We start from the raw sequence: 20,107 nt of genomic DNA, 5'->3' as shown, positions 1-20,107 counted from the left end.
TGTAACCGGAGACTGGAGCAGCCTTGGGACGCACCCCGAGAGCCGTAACTTTGCACCAATCAGAGATACCTAGGTAAGTGGTCGCCATATTGGTAGGATAAACTCCTTCCAGCAGCGTTTGTCTGTGAGCGTGCTGTGTGGAGAAAGTCAGCCAATGAAATCAACAAAACAAAGGATACATACCGAAACATATGCAGCTAAATCTGTATAATTTAGTTATTATAATCTGTATTAGTTATCTAACTGCACGTAACTTTAACACGTTAGCCAACATAAATAAATTTATCTTATTTATCTTAGAGATTTATGTGGCAAAATGTGACAATAAATGCGTTCACTTCCCACTTGCAATGGAAGTTAGGAAATGCTGCTCTACTTGATTTGGTTTGTTCACTGTCCCTGCATTGGTTCTAAGGCGTTAGACCTATCTTCATGCATGACATCTGTCAGATTATTGCCATTATTGTAGCCTACCATATTTGCATGAAATTATTTATTTTACAGACTAATTCATAACTTATTTTCCACTCCCCTTATGTTAATTGGCGACGTGGTCCCCATTCAGTAGCAACTGTAACAGAGATATCAAACAGCTGGAGCTTATAAAAATTATTAAAAATATATGGGAAGAAAAAATATGGGATGATGACATCGATCAATTAAAGGTGTTACCTTATAATCAGAACCACGTTTTACAAAAACAAACATAAAAATTAAGAACTGTAACTGTGCTAGTTGCCCTTAAGTGACACATTCCACATTTCTTAAGGATGCTTACGATGTCAGCAATCAGACCTGCCATTATTAATGTGGTGCACACACTGGATTAACATTTACAATTACTTGTTAGCGAAGTGATCTCCAAAATTGTGGTGGGAGAAATAAATTATGTGCCATATGTCCAACAGTTGCTCATTAAAAATCTTACACCTATGCACTGTTGGATAGTCATAAAGTCTCCAAACGTGTGACATTTGAATTAATTATGGTCAAACTGAACATGTAAAAAAAAAAAAAAAAAAATGTAAGCAGTGAATGTATAACTGCTGTGAAACTCATTATGTAAACTATGCGTTACCGCCGGAGCATATCTTAAATGTGGCGCGGGGCGTCTCTATGGTAACTATGGCGGTAAAATGTGAAAAAAAAGCGGTAAGAGGCAGTGACGTTAAGAGCGTCTCTCCGTGTTATCTTTATTTAAATTCCAGGTTAGTAGTGTTTTCAGTACCTAAATGCTTACTTTATATTAAAATAACGTTAACGTTAACACATTTATTAAATATTTGTGGCTACGTAGCTGACAGAATTGGTAGATACAATAGCAAAGAGTGGCTTTGCTCCCGCCGTTATGACTCGCCGGCTAGCTAGCTATAACTAGGTAGCGAGCGATATCTTTTAGTGTTTTTAAAGTGAATAACATTGAAAAATACACCAATACGCCAGCCAACCTTAGTTAACTTATATCGATAAGTATGTTTTCGGCATCACTGTGGAAAATGTGTCTACAGGTAACGGCTAACTCTCTGTGGAAATGTGTCTACAGGTAATAGCTAACCTTAACTAGCCTTAGCTTTCAAACATTAGCTACTTAGCAAACAAAGAGTGTCCCTATCCTGGAACAGTAGCATGCTAAAATGGCTTGTTACCGCCGTAAATTAATTTTTCGTGCTGTGAATATCAAGCCAGCGTTTCCCTTGATAATTATAATGCCTGTAACTAGTACTCCTGTAACGGACAGGAGCGCAAGTCCTGTCTTGACTATTCTAGAATGTCAAAATCTCATGTAACCCTAATCACAAAAATAAGTCTAAGTTAAGACACAACCTATTACAAAGAAGCTCATAGGACAGAGTGTCACGTATTACAAACGTTAGCCACAACATCGTGAAGTGAATGTATACGTAACAAATCTGCACAAATGGCAAGTGTTTGGAATAATGCTCAACCGAGTGTCTGACGAGTGATGTCACGTTCTTATTTAGACTTATACTAAAAACTAAAGCATTGCCCATAATACAAAAATTCTCCCAGCTCGCACACCTGCCCACACAGAGATCCTATCCAAAAATGCAAGGGAATTTCCCTAGCTCTGCAAAATTGATGTTTTCTTCTCCAGGTCGACTGTCTAATGCTGCCTAATGGATTGCCAAACCATCATCTTTGGACAACTGCAGGTGAGCAGAAATCCTGTCACGAACAAGCACAGGACAGTAGCACGTCAGTTAACACATGCACTGTGATGTGCCAAGCAGCCTGTGAGAAGGGGGGGGAGCTGACTTCATTGCACCAATCAGTATCGGTGTCTTCCTTCTCCCAGGCACATGGCATCTACTACAGGAGGGAGCTGGTGAGTGCAAGGGCTACCTCACAACTTGCTTTCTTTCTCTTGCTATTGGTTAATACCTTCTGGCTTCCTGGTAGTGGGAGCAGGTCACTTGTCAGTTGGGAGTTCATGCTGTGTCCTTGTTTTGCTTCAACGCCTCCCAAATAACCCACAAGCAAATTTTTACTGCTGAAGTCATTAAATGGTTAGGTTTCATAGCAAATTTACAGCCTAGAGAGAGCCACTGGTTTCATTGCACCTGAAAACTTGTATATTCACATTGTACTTAGTATAAGAATTGTGTAGTTAATTGAACAGTTGTTCAGTTAGCTGAGATGGGTATGCATTGCTGTTCTTAAATCCATAGACCATGCAATTTGGGAAGCACGGAAGCAAGAAACTTCCTCCCCAATGATACACAGGGTAGAAAATTTTCCATCATACAACATTTTGTCCATCATAATTTTTATACATAAGAAATTCATTGTTTTGTTACTTTAATGATTATAAGTGTTAAAAATGTATCAGCAGAAAGACAGCACGATACAGATATATTTTACAAACCCTAGACAATTCCGCTAAATTAGTATGCTCTACAGTGAATATTTCACAGCATATGCTGTCTTGTGGACTTTCTTGACGTTTCTTTTGTGGCTCCTTTCCTTTCCTCCTGCCTGTAGGTCAAATGATTTTAGAATGTCACAATTAGCCACTAATTATATAGTTAGTCAGGTGACTTGTGTCAATTGTTTTCACACTACTGATGCTGAGTGTCCTACAGCAAAACATGGAAGATAATTAAAATACAGATTTAAATTCCTATGGATGATGTGTCGAAAGAACTGAGAGCCCTATTTACAAGAGATTTTTGTATTAATACTTTACGCATTTGTCTATATTGCCCCTATATCCTAAATTTGTACATTCAAAGAATAGCAGCAGAAATTTTTACTTTCACACCACATATTTCAAAGGAAATCAACATGGAGAGGTTAAATATTTATGACACACACAAGATACATACAGTATGATTACATACTAAATGTGAAACACAAATTTGCAGTGTATGAGATCGGAAGAATTGTATTTATCCAAGTTTGAAAATGATTCCTCTGGCTGCAGTTGCCGTGTGTAGACAATATTTTTGCAGGATTACGCAGTTTGAATTAGCCCAAAGGCAAAGGTCAAAATCCTAGTGTATAAAACAACTGTAAAGAAGAAGACACTTGGTGGAATGAATTTCATCCTCTTTAATGGAGTTAGAATTTACAGTTTTTGCAGGAGAAAATATGTATTGAAAGGCTGAAGTTATATAACCATATATTAAAATAAGTGAAAAGGGTGTTTTTGTATGGATGAGGTTTTACTACCAAAGAATGAAAAGCTTTTTCATGATAACATTGGCATGAGCATTGCAATTATTTTTCATTTAGTTCATTTATGGTTCATGTGTTATGAAAGATAAATCATATCACAAAGACTGACATTTTCTTATTTTCAGTTTTTCACCCGAAGTCAATGTGGCTTCCTCCTTTTTTCCATTAATATCTGATATACTGATGTTTTATATTTTGAATGTGAAAAAATACACAGGTTAATAGGTCATGATTTTTATGTTATGTTACAGCTGTATTTTGTTATTGTGTGCCCTTAGTTAACTGTTATGGAGTTTCATTCATTTGCACAGTGAATACAGTGTATCCACATAGGATACTACATGTGTCTGGACAGGTTTAATTCAAGTTCAGCGAGGCGGTGGGGTTGCTCAGTGTGTTGGATCTGAAATTTCCCAGCAACGTCGTAGCTTAGTGAAATAGATGGGTAGAGGAGATCCAGTTCTTCTAGGCAGTTGGGGGGACCTATGAAATACAATGACAGAAGGATTAACTTTCCTACAGTCTGCGACAGTCTGGTGGGTAGCACAATTGTGGGTACAACTGAAAGTAAATATTGCTCACCTGTACTGGTGTCCACCCAGAATCAGTGTAAACATACAGGGTACGAGTATCCCTTCGTAAGACCATGGTATTCTCAGATTTAAACTGAGACATCTCCTTCTCACTGTCCACAATATAGATCTACTCACAAGAAAATGATAAAATCAGAGAGGGTGTACTGCCAGAAAACTACATTGCAATGAGGTAGTTTTACAGTCTAAAATCATAGGAATCTGTACCAAGCTGATGCCTATACATATACATATAATAAAAACATATGTAATGGTAAGAAGATATTTAGTGATATGAGTGAAAGGACCGTATCCTGTAATTACAGTGAACATGTTTAGATGTTGATCATTTGTCCCTTCATTGGAGGAAACAGCTTCTTTTTGCTTTGTGCCTTAATTGAATGATGCACTTTAAATGGGGAAAGGCATTATCGCGCAGAACTTACTGATGGGACTTCAGAATAATCTTTCTTTGGTGCAGGTTCAAATGAATTTGCCCAGCTACAATTACACTTCACTGAAGGTCCAGTGGAGCCCTTTTCCCCTTTTGGCCCTTGTAAAACGTGCACTAAAATAAAATAAAAAATAGTATTTGATCAGCAATGGACTGATACAGTAATTTGACTACCTCAACAATGTTGTTTGCAGCTTAAAGTAATACCTTGCTGAATATTCAATATTTAGTAAACTTGAATATAGGCCTGGTAAATGTAATGAATTCTGAATTTTAACTGAAGTATGTCGTAAAGTTTTGCTGGTCACATTGTTTCAAAATAGGAGGGAATGTTTTTGCAGAACTGATATTTAAGTTAAACAGAAAAAGACTGATCAATTTGGAATTGTGATTGAAGAATTCCTGTAAGTGCAGGTCACATCGCCTATTTAATAATTTTGAACTGCCTAGATAAATGACTATCCAAATCAGTTTTGTAAGTCAGTCTGGATAAGAGCGTCTGATAAATGCTGGCTGTACATTGTTTTGATAGAGTGAAGCACTACAAACATTTGAGCATTGTGTTTACTTGAAGGGCTAGAGTCTTAGGACTCTATTAAGGTTTAGTGCCTTGTTAATATTATCTTGGTTATCTAAGCCAAAACACAAATCCAACGATGTGTTTTTGACATCCTTTCTCCATGTTAATTGTGTATAACATTTGTGTTAATTGTTAAATGTCATGTCATGATACAGAGAATTGACAGCACCTTTCCCTGGGAGTCCAGGCACCCCAGTATGGCCTTGCTGTCCAATGGATCCAGTGTGTCCCAATGGCCCAGGTCGTCCACGATTTCCTTTTACTCCCTCCATTATGTAGATGGAATATAAAATAAAAGAATTAGAAGAGAATTAGAGACAAAGCATGGACAGCTTTAATGCAGCTCATTGCACATAAGCACCATTCCATAAATTCAATATTATATATTTAAATGTTTCTTCATGGGGATTTGGTTTTAATTTAAATGGTTGTAACGATGTAACTCTCATGAAAAGCACCCTGCATTACAGTAATACCGCTGTTGCCATTTTATATGGTTGTTTCAGATTTTTTTGATGGGTGGTATCAATTTGTTTTATATGTTTTCTTCCAAAGGAAATTGCTTGCATGGTCACTTCAAAGAGCCTTTATTTGGTGGAACCACAGTGCACAAAACTTTCAAAAGTATTTCAAATTGTTTTCCCTTTTCAGATTCAGTTGGAGTTAAGGTAGTGCTTGAAAATCACTATGCAAAGATCCCATCTATTTTTCAGCTTATGTAAAAAAAAAAAAAGAATAGAGAACTTTACCACATTTCCTCTTTTCCCTGGTATTCCTCTTGGTCCTTCTAGACCTTGTAAACCTTGGTAACCTTTCAGTCCTGGGTCCCCCTAAAATGTATCAGTATTATGTGAAAGAATGATGTAGCACAGAACACAAAAATGAACAGCTGAGGGAATGTAAAACAAGAGATGATAGCTGTGGAGATGCATGTAATTCACCTTCTGGCCAATAGGGCCAACGTAGCCAGCAGACGCCTAGAAACACAAAAACATTAATATTTCAGAGATTTCTCAATTCCGAGTTGCGAATTAGTTGATTGTGAGTGCATTAAGTTGAAGTCAAAATGCACTTACTTTATCACCTTGAGGCCCTGGGTCACCTTTTTTTCCTTTTTCTCCCTGTTAATTACATGTTATAGTAAACATGCAGTTTAGTTTTACATTTCATAAAATGATTCGAATTTATATGCCTCTTACTTTTGTTCCATTTCGTCCTTGGCGGCCCTGTATAAAAACAGAAGCATTGAATGAGAGGCATTTTAAAGCTTTGAAACTGAAAGAATTGTGTTTGTTTTACTCACTTTATGTAGTCCTGGCAAGCCAGCCTCTCCAGAAAAACCAACCCAGCCCATCTCCCCCCTTTCACCCTAGAGGTTAAAAGAAAAATAACTACTAAATGCTAAACATACTGCATATAATAATCAAATTACATGCAGTGATTTGCTTATTTGTTAAGAGATAGCTCAGTAGAGATTATGTAATTTTCTTGAACAATATTGTGAAGCATAGTTATTGAATTATTGAAGACCATTTCATACAAAATTAGAAATATTTATATGTATAAATAGCACAACTCCATCATACTTCTATGGAAGGTGACATTGATAATTATATGCTCAAGTAAGTGGTGGAAAAAAAAATAATTGTTAGCTATAGCTTGAGCCTGATCATGACTATGAAGATCTTGAAGTTTCATCATAATAACCTTCTCTCCTGGAGATCCCATAATACCCCTTTCCCCTGGGATTCCCTCTGGTCCCATTGCACCTGGGGACCCCTGCGAGACAATAGGCTCACTGTAACTGAGGCAGGCATAATTGAATTTTTTTCTGTGATTACTGTGTTACATTAATTGGGTCTTTTTAATCACATACCTACCTTCATTCCTTTTTCGCCTCTGCATCCCTTTTGAAAGACACAAAATTAAGTCCATTACACTACATTTTATTGAAGTCATATGGGTAGACAGCAAGAAAAGAATCAAATCACTCAAGTAGTACCTTTTCTCCTTTTGATGGTGTGGCCTCTTCAGTTATTAAATCAGTCTGTAGTTGTACCGACAGAAAGAATGTCTTTTACATGGGCATTCTTCAAAAATACTTTCTTAAAAAATACTTTCTTAAGCTGTAGCTGAGACACAGGTTTATCACTTTTACTGCTAAATAATTTGATGTATGGTTGAATAAACTTCTGACCTTTTCTGTGGGGAAAAACTTCAGTAAATGGTTTCAATGGAATAGTAAATTATTTTAAACCTTCATATTATGACTTGTCACTGCATTCCATTACATTACATTATTGGTATTTAGCAGACGCTCTTATCCAGAGCAACTTACATATGTTACATTGGAAACAACTTGTCTGCTGAGTGAAATTCAGTTAAAAATATGAGCATTTCATAATGAGAGTGTAGTGATTAAGGTCACCGAAAATACTGTTTCAGCACGAAAAGTCAATTTGCAAAACAAATCAACTTTAAAAAGTACTTGCAGTAAAACGTCTACATCTGTACAGTGTTGCAAAATTGATTACCGTAAATATCTTTTTCACAGTTAGTGGAGGAAAAGGTGGTGGGGGAGGAGGAGGAGGAGTGATGGGTATGTTACAGCTGCAGTATTCACAGGTGTTCGCTAAACCTGTAAAGCAAAAAAGTACTGAGACACCTTTTTATGCACAATCATTTTTTGAAGAAATGTCAGGGTATGCTGTACTATATAATGCTGCACCTGTGTGTAAACAATACACCGTATAACTACTTTATCCTAATCGAACAATCTGAATAGTTCATTAAATACTTAAGTTATTATGAGATGTTTAACAACTACAATCCTGTTGCTTAACTACCTCCAGCTTTGATTAAGCTACCTATTGCAATTACTGTAAGCAGTGACCCCAACTGCACAATCCTTTCACGCATGCCTGTGCTCCGCTCTGCACTCAGCAGTGTGTCAGGGTAGAGCATGAACTTTACATTTACATTTAAACATTTGCAGACACATTCAGATGGTGATTAATAAAAGTCTATTCAATAGAGTTAGACTGTTAGCTGCATAGATTGCTGCACAGCTGTACTAAAACACTAATGCCATCCTTGACAGCTTACAAGAATTGACTTTGTTGAACTGTATTATGCAATGGAAGACCCCTTCAGAATACTTCTGTTGAAATATGTAAAAAGCTGTTCATGGGTAGACTTAGAAACAAAGGTTTTTGCCATTTTTCTTGCAGTTAAGTGTAGTATACTGATATCACCATGCCCCTTAATAATCTAAATGCAATCCACTGTTTTCCAAGAGGCTGAAGCCAGTAACTTCTGCCAAATCTGAGACGTTTTATGGATCGTACTGGCTGGTTCTCAGACTGCGGTACTTCAGTGATTTCAATTTCAGTGATTAAACAAACTAGGTCTGTCTTTGACTACATTTTTAACAATGCTGATGACAAATATAAATGTAATCGTGCTTAAAGTTTCTTTGTGTTTCTGTGCTAGCAGTTGGAAATATATTTTATATTGTACTGTTCTGTAGTGTTATAGTCAAAACAGGCAGATATTATTTAAAAATGATTTCATGCTAACCATTTATGCATCCTTATTTTACTAAGTTTCCATGTATTTATTTTATTTTTGTTGTATGTGATCTTTAATGAACTGTAAGAAGTGACATACCTGATATAAAGAATGGTGAAGTAGAAACTTGGTCTCTGAGTATCACTGCATACCCATTGACAAGTAGAAGTACAAAAGGAATCAGTTCTGCCTGCATGTTATTTACAGACCTTTCTGGAATGAAATGTCACAGAAATATGACTTTATGAAAATAGGAATAGAATAGTCCAGCCAAATTTGACTTATTTGAAATTTGAATAATTTCTTTATACAAGCACAATTTGTTTCAGTACCAGACAATTTATTTTAGTAGCTATTCATGCAAATGTACTGCCATAACACTGCATAAATTAAACAAAAGGCTTTTCATAAACAAGCACTGATAACATACCTTGATTCACTTCTGCACTCTTCTCAGTACTGCAGCTTGTGTAATGGCCTGTACTCTGAGAGCTATGCTGGATCTGAGAAGTGCAAGCTTGCAGAGTGGGACCTACTCATCTCACTAATGATAGTGCAGCTCAGGCATTCATAGTTGGATGTAGGCAGAGCCACATAAATAGAGTTTTCATTATTTTAGATTTGATACAAAAAAACAGGCCAAGGATGAATCTGAAAGCTGCCATTTATAGGGGCCAAGGACCCTCTGAAATTAAAATATATTTACAATAATAGTGTATATAATTAGAAATTTCAGCATTGTTTTTTAGCTTAATGCCGTATGGTCGATGTACTGTTATGTTTTCATTTAGGTCGCAGTCACATGTGGAAGTGTTTATATATGGAAAACAATGTCTACATGCCAGATTTGCTGAATTGAATGTTGAATGTTATTTGGATGTGGCCCATGATGTGTGTGTACCAGATTCCATTTGGCAAAGTTGGACTGAAGTCAAAAAATTAAGAGAGCTGTGGCAGTATTTGTCCTAAATGTAAGAGTAAGAATTAAAGTAGTCGCAATACATTTTTAGCCTGAGCATTTTTGCACCCCATCTCCTAGGTAGCCAGCAGATGACTGAGGCAGAAGAACAGAGGCTGTGAGCCTGCTTCATTTGGGAAGGAAAGAACACTTTCTTGCAGGAGTAATTACAGATGTCCTAAATGCAGCTTTCAGGTAAGATTTCTAAGTTGGGCATTGTCACAGCTCTGAAGTGCTTTTTCAAAATTTTAATGCATATTACTCTTAAGTCTGAGGGTCTATATATAATAATGTTTTTGTGAATCAGATAGATGATTTATGAGATGTTATTTTTAGTAATATTCTATTTTAAGGTAGTTGAAGGCTGATGTGAGAACTAGGTATGGAAAATTCAACCCTATAAAGCATACAAAGCTAGTGTATTTCAAATGTATTTTGAAAATTGGGTTAATTTCGATTGGATTAATTGTAGCTCAGTCATATATCTGATAAATTGTCAGGGTCACACACATCTAATAACCTTCATACTAATAAAAAAAGAATGGTTTCACATCTTTCTTGGTGCTTGGCCCCCTATTTCTAGAAAGAGACATTGTATTGAGGGAAGTGATGGTTTGATTGTTTGAGTAATGGTGTAACTTCATCACTGTCATTAAGTGTATTCATGCAAACATATTATAAACATTATATTTCTTGCTACTTTTGAAATATACTTTTTGAACATTTGTGTGCTGATAGTTCCAGCTGTGTATTTTCTACATTTGACAAAATCAAGAATGTTAATCAGTCAAGAAGGAGTTTCTGAAACATATCAAGGTGCTGAAATCATGCTTTATTAAGTCAATAATTCATAAAACTCAAGGAGGTTGAATATATAGGTATTGCTACATTAATAAATTATGTTTAATCAAAGTGCAGGGCATATAATTAATGCATTTGTTTCCATTTAGCACAGCAGGTGTTGTCACTGTGGTACACTTGCTTGAAAATTGCCCTGACTACTGACAAAGTGAAATTCTAAAGCTAACACACACAAACACACACGCACACACACACACAAAATATAACCTAACAATCCTCCAAGAGGTGGCACTGCTTCTGCAAAGGAGTACTTGACTGACTTCAGAGAATAATGGCCAGGTGATGTTACATTTTCAAAGCCAATTCAAGCAGTCCCTTGCCAGAAGCAGTGCACATTATATTATTTGGTGCACAAAGTGCAGGCCGCTCGCACTTTGTGCATGTCATTAAAATGGTGGTATGACATAGTCAGTCTGAACACAAGGCCTAGTTGTGCAGCTTACATGAGGGTAAATGCAAACTGCACTCAAGGCCTTATGGTCATGTTACAATTCATATGAGTACGGTAATATTATTACACAGACACACTGTGCATAACATTGTCTCTCGGATTTAGTAAAACGTCAACAGGGAGCCTCTCTACCTGTTGAGGCAATCTTAAGACTTCAACTTATTGTTGAGGCACATAGTTTTGTTTCAGGTTTTTCAGGGTATTCGTTTCATGTGAAACTTTCTCCTGTTAAACATTTAATTCCATTTGTTTCAGTTAATATTGTCTTAAATAACAATGCATACAGTTTCCATAACCGGTAAATTCGGCTATATACATTATGTACATGTCAGAGAAAAATCCTAGTTAAATTATCCAATATGGCACATTTTCATAGCTTTAGACTTTAGTCTAGTTTGGCATAAATTAACGTCAATTTTGGTATAAAAATAGTTCATATTTACAAGAACATAAATCCATGTCTTTATCAAGTAAAGAGTATTTTTGCTCATTTAATAATAAAATGGCACTGAAGGAGGGAAAGGGGAGGGGTAGAAATTATTTTCTATATTGATCGAATGCTGATGTTGACTGTTGCCGTGTCGGATCCAAGCTCATTGGACAGTTTGAGGGTGTAGGCTCCTGCATCATTTTCTTTCACACTGGTGATGATAAGGGTTGTGAGGTCATCAGTGGTCTCAATGTGGAACCTGTCGCTTTCCTCCTCAGTAGGCAGTGTCCTTCCTGAGCGGGACCACACTATCTCTGGCAAAGGGTCTCCAGAGAAAGCACAGGCCACTGTCAGCACCTTTCCTTTCTCAATGCTGATGTCTTCAGGGAGAGCTTCAATTTTTGGTGGTGTGCCTTTTGAAAGTAAAATAATAAAAATAAAAAAGGTATGACCTTCAATGTAGAGATGTTCATAGAACTTACTGAAGAGAATGGAAAATAATAAGAGGATAATAAGAAAAGATTATTGTAGACTGAAGAGCTGCTCAGTCTCACCTTTAAGATGCTGTGTAATGGCTCTCATAGAGGACCCCTCTATTTGTGAGTGACTTGACATTTCCATCATACTGCTGGAGCTCATGGCTAGCATTGATTCAGATGTCATGGTGGACATGCTAGTTGCGGACATGCTTGCAAATTTAACTTCAGCCATGCTGGAGCTGCTGAAGGAGGCTTCCTGCACTGCTGAAGCCATGTGTATTGCGCTGGCAGAAAAATGTTCGTGCATGCTGGCAGCAGCAGCACTTTTGTCCATAACTATGACTTTGGCAGGTTCTTCAACCAGGGCTGTGTGAACATAGCAGACAAAAAGAAACGTGACAGGCCTGAAATTTTAGATGGAAAACCGATCCATCTAGCTCCTTAACAGAATATAGGCATAGCATATAAAATGAAAAGATTTGAAATGTTTCTACTCAAAATTCTCAAAATTCAAAATAGAGCTATTAGAGCATAATAGAGCTAGAAATCTTTCCATGTTATATTTTGTGCCTGTATTCCACATCTGAGTCATGCAAAGTGAATGTAGCTGCATTTAAAGACAACTGTATTCATAATAAAAGGTTTTCTTTATAGTTACAGGATGTATACTAGCATAGCAATTCACAGTAGCAATATTCAGTAAATTACACTGAATATTAATGTGTTTAATATTAATTCTTGCATGGAGCATATGTGGCTAGTTATTTTCAGTTGCAAGCACAAGTTTCATATTGAGAAATATTTGAAACTTGGAAATATATTGTATTTAAAAATACAATACTGTAAAGCAATGCGAAAGGAAATAGTGTGATTAAACCTTACCGAGAACATTCAAAGATGATGTAGCTGAGCACTGTCCATAGGCATTCCTTGCTTTAATAGTGTACTTCCCACTGTCTTCAACAGAAGCTCTGTGAATCACCAGGGTGTAGACATTTCCTGAACAGCTCAATGTCATGTTGGATGTTGTTGACACCTAAAAAAAGGAAAAAAGGTTGTGAAGTATTTAGTTCTGTTTGTGTTAGTGCTATGTACCATGGGTGAAATTTTTTATTTCCCTTGTTAGCTTGTCTTTTAACTTGCTAAGTAAAATGCTGGACACACTAGAAGGGCCATAGTTTTACCTTTGCTGCTGCTCTTTAAGCAGCTTCTAGCCCCCTGTGCTGGAGCTGTGTACTTTGTTATGGACTTTTTCTTGTAAATTTACTTATCAGGCTCCCTATTCACACGCATCAGCAGTAGACAGAACACTAGGATGGCCATTTATTTTTTGACTTGTAGGATTTAAAATTCATACAACTTACCACAACATTGTCCTTCAGCCATTCAATTTCTGGTGATGGTTCTCCTGTAATTTCACTTGTGAAGGTGACCTTTTCACCTTCATGGACAATTTGGGACTTTGGTTGCACAAGGAATGATGGTGCATCTGAATGTTTGGCTGTGATTGTGGTATCAAACTGGCACTTTACAATTCCATGTTCAGTTTTTGCTTCACATGTGATGATTCCTGCCTCATGTTGACTGACCTTACTGATAGTCAATGTGTGGTCATTCCCAGACATACCATATGTGTATTGTGCTGAGTTAGCCAGTTCTGCTCCATTCAAGATCCATCTCACTTGAGATGCTTCAGGAATACTGGCTTTTAGTGTAAGGGACTGACCCTCTGTTACAGTCATTTGGGTATGAGACGCCTTTAACTCTGCATACGATTGAACTTCCTCATAAAGAATTTCCTTTTTTACAATTTGTTCTGTGATCTCTGTTTTTGTATGGGAAGCTGAGACAGCCTCCATCTGAGTAGTTCCTTGAAGTGACGTAATTCTGGTAGATGCTGAAAAAAATAGGAAAATACAAATTACAACATATGAATGAAGAAGGAGAATTGAGAACAAAATGTTGGAAATATTTTTTAACCCCTTTGTTCACCATATTAGCTTAATTTAATGACAACCCCCTGAACCTGTGCATTTAACATACCTTGAACAGTAACAAGACAACTTGTAGAGGAGGATCCTGCAGAATTGGTAGCAGTACATGTGTAAACTCCACTATCGGACACCTCTGATTCGTAGATTTCCAGATGTGCTAAACCATGCTCTTGAAAGATTTCATATTTTCCACCTTGAGAAAGGACCTAGGAATGAATAAAACAAAATACATTTATCTTCCTATACTTACTGAATCCAGTACATTCATTTAAAGCATTTCAGTGACTATATACCTTTCCATCTTTCATCCAGGAGAATGTTGGTTCTGGATCTCCATCTACTTTCACTGTTAGCTTCACAATCGTATCTGACGATGCTGTGACATCTTTTAGACTGGTGGAGAAGGTGGGCTTTATTGCAGAGGTATCCCGTTTCTGAGGAGTGGGTGACTTGACTGTTGGTGGGGATGCAACCCTTTGAGTTGATGTTAGTGGCTCAGGAGATGCAATTCTCTTGGGAGATTTTATTGCCTCAGGTGACTTGATACGAGGTTCTGGTGACTTGGCACTTGGGAACTCTGGAGATTTCAGTCTGGGCTCAGGAGATTTTAGTTCTGGAGATTTCAGTCTGGGCTCAGGAGATTTTAGCTCTGGAGATTTCAGTCTGGGCTCAGGAGATTTTAGCTCTGGAGATTTCAGTCTGGGCTCAGGAGATTTTAGTTCTGGAGATTTCAGTCTGGGCTCAGGAGATTTTAGTTCTGGAGATTTAACCCTCTGTGGTGAAGTCAGTGGCTCTGGAGACTGAATTCTCTTTGGAGATTTTATTGCCTCAGGTGACTTGATACGAGGTTCTGGTGACTTTGCACTTGGGAACTCTGGAGATTTCAGTCTGGGTTCAGGAGATTTTAGTTCTGGAGATTTAACCCTCTGTGGTGAAGTCAGTGGCTCTGGAGACTGAATTCTCTTTGGAGATTTGATGGCCTCAGGTGACTTGATGTGAGGTTCTGGTGACTTGGCACTTATTGATTCTGGAGATTTTACTCTGGGCTCTGGAGATTTCATCCTTGGTGGTGAGGTTGGAGGCTCAGGAGACTTAATTCTCCGGGGAGATCTGATTGCTTCAGGTGACCTGATACGAGGTTCTGGGGACTTAGCACCGGTAAGCTCTGGAGATTTGATTCTGGGCTCTGGAGATCTTACTTTTGGAGGTGAAGCAATGGCTTTCTCCTTCGGAGTTGCTCTGCGAATGGTTAAGCTGAACTGCGCTTCTTGTTTGCCGGCAGAATTCTCCACTTTAACTGTGTAGCTGCCCTCATCAGACAACTCAACTGAGGAGATTTCAAAGGTAGATTTGTTCTCCATAAAGGTCACATGGTGCCGAATAGAGGAGCCAATAACCTGTCCTTCATGAATCCATGTCACAGTGGGTGCTGGCTCACCATCAAAATCACATGAAAAACTAGCAATGTCCCCTTCTGACACTGTAATGGACTGTGGTTTTGTAAGCAGTGTGGCTGGGAGAGTAGCCTTCACTGTCTCTTTTACCTCCACTACTGTAGCTTTCATTTTCTTCTCAGATGATGCATATTCTTCATAAACAGCAGTTTTGTGTGTTTCAGTTAACTTTGATTTTGATTCTTTAACCTCCATGTGTGTTTCAGATGAAGAAGCTGCCTTAAATGAGGAGACATGATAAACATCAGTCTTTGTCATTTCAGGAACAAAAGGTGTGGGAGGTTCCTCATCTTTTCGACGAGACGCATATGTGGAATACTCTCCAGCTGATACATCTAGAGTGCTATAATCAGACGCTTCTCCCTTGGAGTTTGTGCACACAACACGGTAGGTACCACTGTCCTCTTCCTGGCAGTCATAAATCTGGAGTGTCAAAACTCCACTCACGTTTGTGAAACGGAATTTGTTGCTCTGCTGAATTTGCTGTCCATTATGGTACCATTTGATTTGTGCATCTGGCTTAGCCTGGACATTCAGTGTGAATTTAGTATTCTGACCGCATGGTACACGGTGAGAGCGCATTCTCACTGTTATGCGTGGGGCATGGTCAAGACTAAAAGGCTGCTGTGTCACAACCTCATACTTCCTCTCAGATTTCAGAGCTGCTTTCCTTGCCTCGTATCTGGACATGATGTCAAATTTCGATGACACCTCAAGTATTGAAGATGATCTCTCAGTGGAAACTGGACTAGGGGAGCGTGGACGTGTCCTCTCAGGGGTAGGTGATCTCCTCTCTGGTGCTTCACCCTTAGCTTCTGTGGTATATGTTTGAGCAGGTCTTGTGGGTTCAGATACAGGACGCATAGTAACAGAGGGAACATAAGTGTAGTCAACTGACTCCATTCCTTCTCTGGACACAGATGAAACATGAACTTCTCTATGTTTTCTTGAGACTCGTGTTTTCTCTTCAAATTCCATTCGTTTTATCTCACTTTTGTAGGAGGTCAGTTTTTGTGTTGTGGTTACAGAGCGAAGGAGCTCTTGATCTTCTCTCTCCTCGTAAACTCTTTGCTTTTGCCTTGGAGGTCGGTATGTAGCTTTGTCATGTCTCTGGCGGAGATCAATGAAACTTGGGCCAGCTTCATATTTGGAGGGAATACGGTAGGAGTCATACCTTTGCACCTCTTCACCCTCTTCATCCTCTTCACGTGTCACTCGTCTTGGTGAGGGATGGCGCAGTGCAGACAATTCAAAGCGCACAGGGCTGAGGCTAGGTGGGGAAGCAGAAAAGCCAAGCTCAAGTTCCTCTTCAAGTTTAAGCCTTTCCTCTTCAGTTCTCTTCATTGACAAATAGTCTTCAACTGGGAGGAGAAGTTCTTCATCTGAGAGATCACCAAGAGACCTTCTTCTTATTCTGTAGTAAGCTTCAGATTCAGGAGAAGGTGTACGATGCCTAGCTGGTCTTACAGTTTCTAAATCATCCTGTGAAACCTTTGGAATGCGCCATTTAGGCTTGTACTGGTCTTTGATTCTTGGAAGAGGCACAACATAGAATTGATCCCATCTGGACAGACGAATACGTTTTAGTCGTTTCTGTTTAAGTTTTTCCATTGGTTCTGGCATTTCATACTGATCACGGAGCTTCTTATACCATTTCATGTCAGAGAAAGGCACAAAGTATTTAATCTCCTTATCTTCCTCAAGGGCAGTAGGCCCAAGGACTCGAGGTGGAGGAATATCATATGGCATACGAAGTCTTTTTTCTTCTGCTCTCTTTTTCCTTTCTTCTTTTTCCTTTTGTTCCTCAATTTCGGTTTTCTCTTTAGTTGTCACTGCAGGTTTGTACATAATAGCAGCCTCTCTCAAAGCCTCTTGTGCTACTGGGGTGAGAGGAGTGACTTCAGTGCCAGCAAGGAGTTGTGCTAGTCTTACTTTCTTGTCAATTTCTTCTTTCTCAGCTTTTTTCCTTTTATCCTCCACGCTCTGATACTCTTTCTTGACATGAGTGACACGCTCAACCTTCAGTGTGGCTTGGCAACTTGCTGATCCAGCTGAATTTGTAGCAGTAACTCTGTATGTACCGGAATCCTCAGGAAGAGTATCTTTGACATGTAGAACATAATAATCCAGGCCTTCATGAACAACTTCAATTTGGGGACCAAATGCTAATGGCATGCCATCCTTCTCCCACTTCAGAGTAGGTGTTCCTGACACCCTAATTTCAAATCGGACACTTTGACCCTCCCTGCACTCTGCATTTGCAAGCAAACGCTTGAACATTGGCCTAATTGTATTATCTCCAGGAGTGGGACGAGGTACTACAGTGAGACGTGCCTTGCAACTGTCATCACCAAATCTGTTGCGAGCCACAACACTGTATTCAGCATCATCATCAGGCTCAAGATTGTGAATCACAAGCTGATAGAGACCCTTGTCACTTGTGAAAGTGTACTTCCTGTCATCATCTCCTGGTGTGAGCTTTTGTCCAGATTTCAGCCATATAACACGAGGCTCTGGATGCACTGTTATGGTAACGCCAAAACGTACATCCTCACCAATGTAAGCAGTGCAGTTGAACAGGGGCAGGGTAAATTCAGGTGGTCTCTGCAGTAGTCGAGTTGTATCCACTCTGCGTTTTACTTTCTTCACTGTGCGTGTAAGGAAGTAGTCACGATATGATCTGACACTTCTGACAAAGAGTTCCGCATAGGCGCTGTCCTCACCATACTCATTAACAACTTTGCATCTGTAGGTACCGTCATCTGTTCTGGTAACTCCTCTGACAGACAAGGTAGCGACTCCGTCTTCATATGTAACGTCATACTTGTCACTTGCCTCCAGTTGTCTAACTCCACAATACCAAGTTACCTCTGTGCTGCTGTCATAGTTCTCAATATTGCAGATGAATTTTACATCTCCACCCTCATCAGCAACATGGTGCCTGATTTGACCAGCAACTGGGCCATGTTCAAATGGTGCAATCTTTACTTTTCCAACTGTGACACCTCGCTGACTTCTGATAGCACCACCGTATGCAACACGAGCTGATGAAACAACAACATTCCATTCTTTCTTCACCAAGGTCTGGTAGTATCTTTTGTGTCTAGAGACTTTGATGGCGTTGTTGCTGAGTTCTTCTGTTTTCTTTTTCAACCAAGGATGTTCCAAGGCTTGAGCAGCAGTCATACGATGTTTGCGCTCTTTAGTAAGAAGTCTGTCCACAAAGTCTAATGCCTCAACACTGGCCTCCTTGAAAGCTTCATCATCAAAACTGTACTCAGCATTTGAGATGTTCTCAGTCATTTGCTGGTTTGTTTCAGCAGTGAATGGATTAAGTCCACTGAGAAGCACATACACTAGAACACCAACTGACCACATGTCAGTAACAGTGCTGACCATGTCTTGTTGATGGATCTCTGGTGCACAATACTCAGCTGCAGTAAACTGAATTTTTATTATATCACCAGGTGTAAGGTGTCTAGCCTGACCCATCTCAATGATCTTGATTTTTGTGCTCTTTCTTGTAGTGTAAACAATGTTTTCTGGCTTGATGTCAAAGTGGCCATAGCTTTGACTGTGTAGGAACTCAAGAGCCTCACATACTTGTCTAATGTATGTAACAATTTCTCGTTCTGTGAGGATAAAGGTGCCTGACATTATGCGTTCAAAGATATCCACACCTGAGATGAATTCATAAATCATGACTAATTCTTCAGGACTGTCAAAGGACTCATGGAGATATAAAAAGTTCTTGTGTCTGGCCAGATTGAGAGTTGCAATTTCTTTCTTGACCAGTGCCTGATCAGCACCTTTGACTTTGACAAATTTAGCCATGAAAGTCTTCTTGGAACTGGTTTCAACACATCTGTGAACAATGCTAAACTGCCCACGTCCTAGCTCTTCAGCAATCATGTATTTGTTATGCACATTCTTGGCATTTGAATGTGGGGCTTTACCCCTTGAGATTTCTCTGGTGTCATCAACTTCCTCATCATAATTCAAGACTCTGGACTTGTCCTCTTTTGTTACAACAGGCCCAGTTGGTTCAGATGGCTCGCTCTGGCCGAACTTGTTTTCGGCAATGACACGGAATTGGTAACTAGTCTTGCCAAACAGATTAATGACAGTGTAACGAGTATCACGGGACTGTGCAACACGGGTCCATCTCTCAGCTGTGGTGGCACACTTCTCCACAATGTAGTTGGTGACCTTGCTTCCACCATCATTAGCGGGAGCGCACCAATTCAGACTGACGGAATCTCTGGATACATCACTGGCTTTGACACCTCTTGGTGGATCGGGTACATCTGCAACATCAAGTTCAATTGTCTGTTGATCAATGCCAAATCTGTTCTTAGCACAGACAATGTAGAATCCGGCATCATTCATTTCAACTCCATTGGGGAATACAAGTGAAGTAAAAGATCTTGTGACAATCACTTGATAGTGCCCATTGTTATCAATGAGATCTTGCCCCTTCTGCCATGTGATTACTGGGTCAGGTTTGCCACTGAATGGAATCTTGATGCTGATCACTTCACCACGAAGGGCAGGGACGGCTTCTTTTTCTTGCATATGTTTGGGCAGGTGAATCTTGGCCGGAAC

The 20,107-nt window shown here is 39.0% G+C and overlaps 1 protein-coding gene across 1 annotated transcript in view; it reads right to left on the bottom strand.

Annotated features, from left to right (window-relative positions):
* Positions 1 to 10,644: 10,644 nt before the first annotated feature.
* Positions 10,645 to 20,107, bottom strand: part of ttn.1 (titin, tandem duplicate 1) — a 166,335-nt gene continuing 156,872 nt past the window's right edge. Inside the window, 6 exon segments of the mRNA XM_036544927.1 lie at positions 10,645 to 11,988; positions 12,130 to 12,420; positions 12,937 to 13,090; positions 13,419 to 13,951; positions 14,098 to 14,254; positions 14,342 to 20,106. Of these exon segments, the coding sequence (XP_036400820.1) occupies positions 11,690 to 11,988; positions 12,130 to 12,420; positions 12,937 to 13,090; positions 13,419 to 13,951; positions 14,098 to 14,254; positions 14,342 to 20,106 (7,199 nt within the window). The 3' untranslated portion in view covers positions 10,645 to 11,689.

This window comes from Megalops cyprinoides, chromosome 14 (assembly GCF_013368585.1).
Source record: "Megalops cyprinoides isolate fMegCyp1 chromosome 14, fMegCyp1.pri, whole genome shotgun sequence".
Classification (NCBI taxonomy): Eukaryota; Metazoa; Chordata; class Actinopteri; order Elopiformes; family Megalopidae; genus Megalops; species Megalops cyprinoides.
Note: the sequence above shows the minus strand (reverse complement) of the source record. Positions and strands in the feature narration are given on the sequence as shown.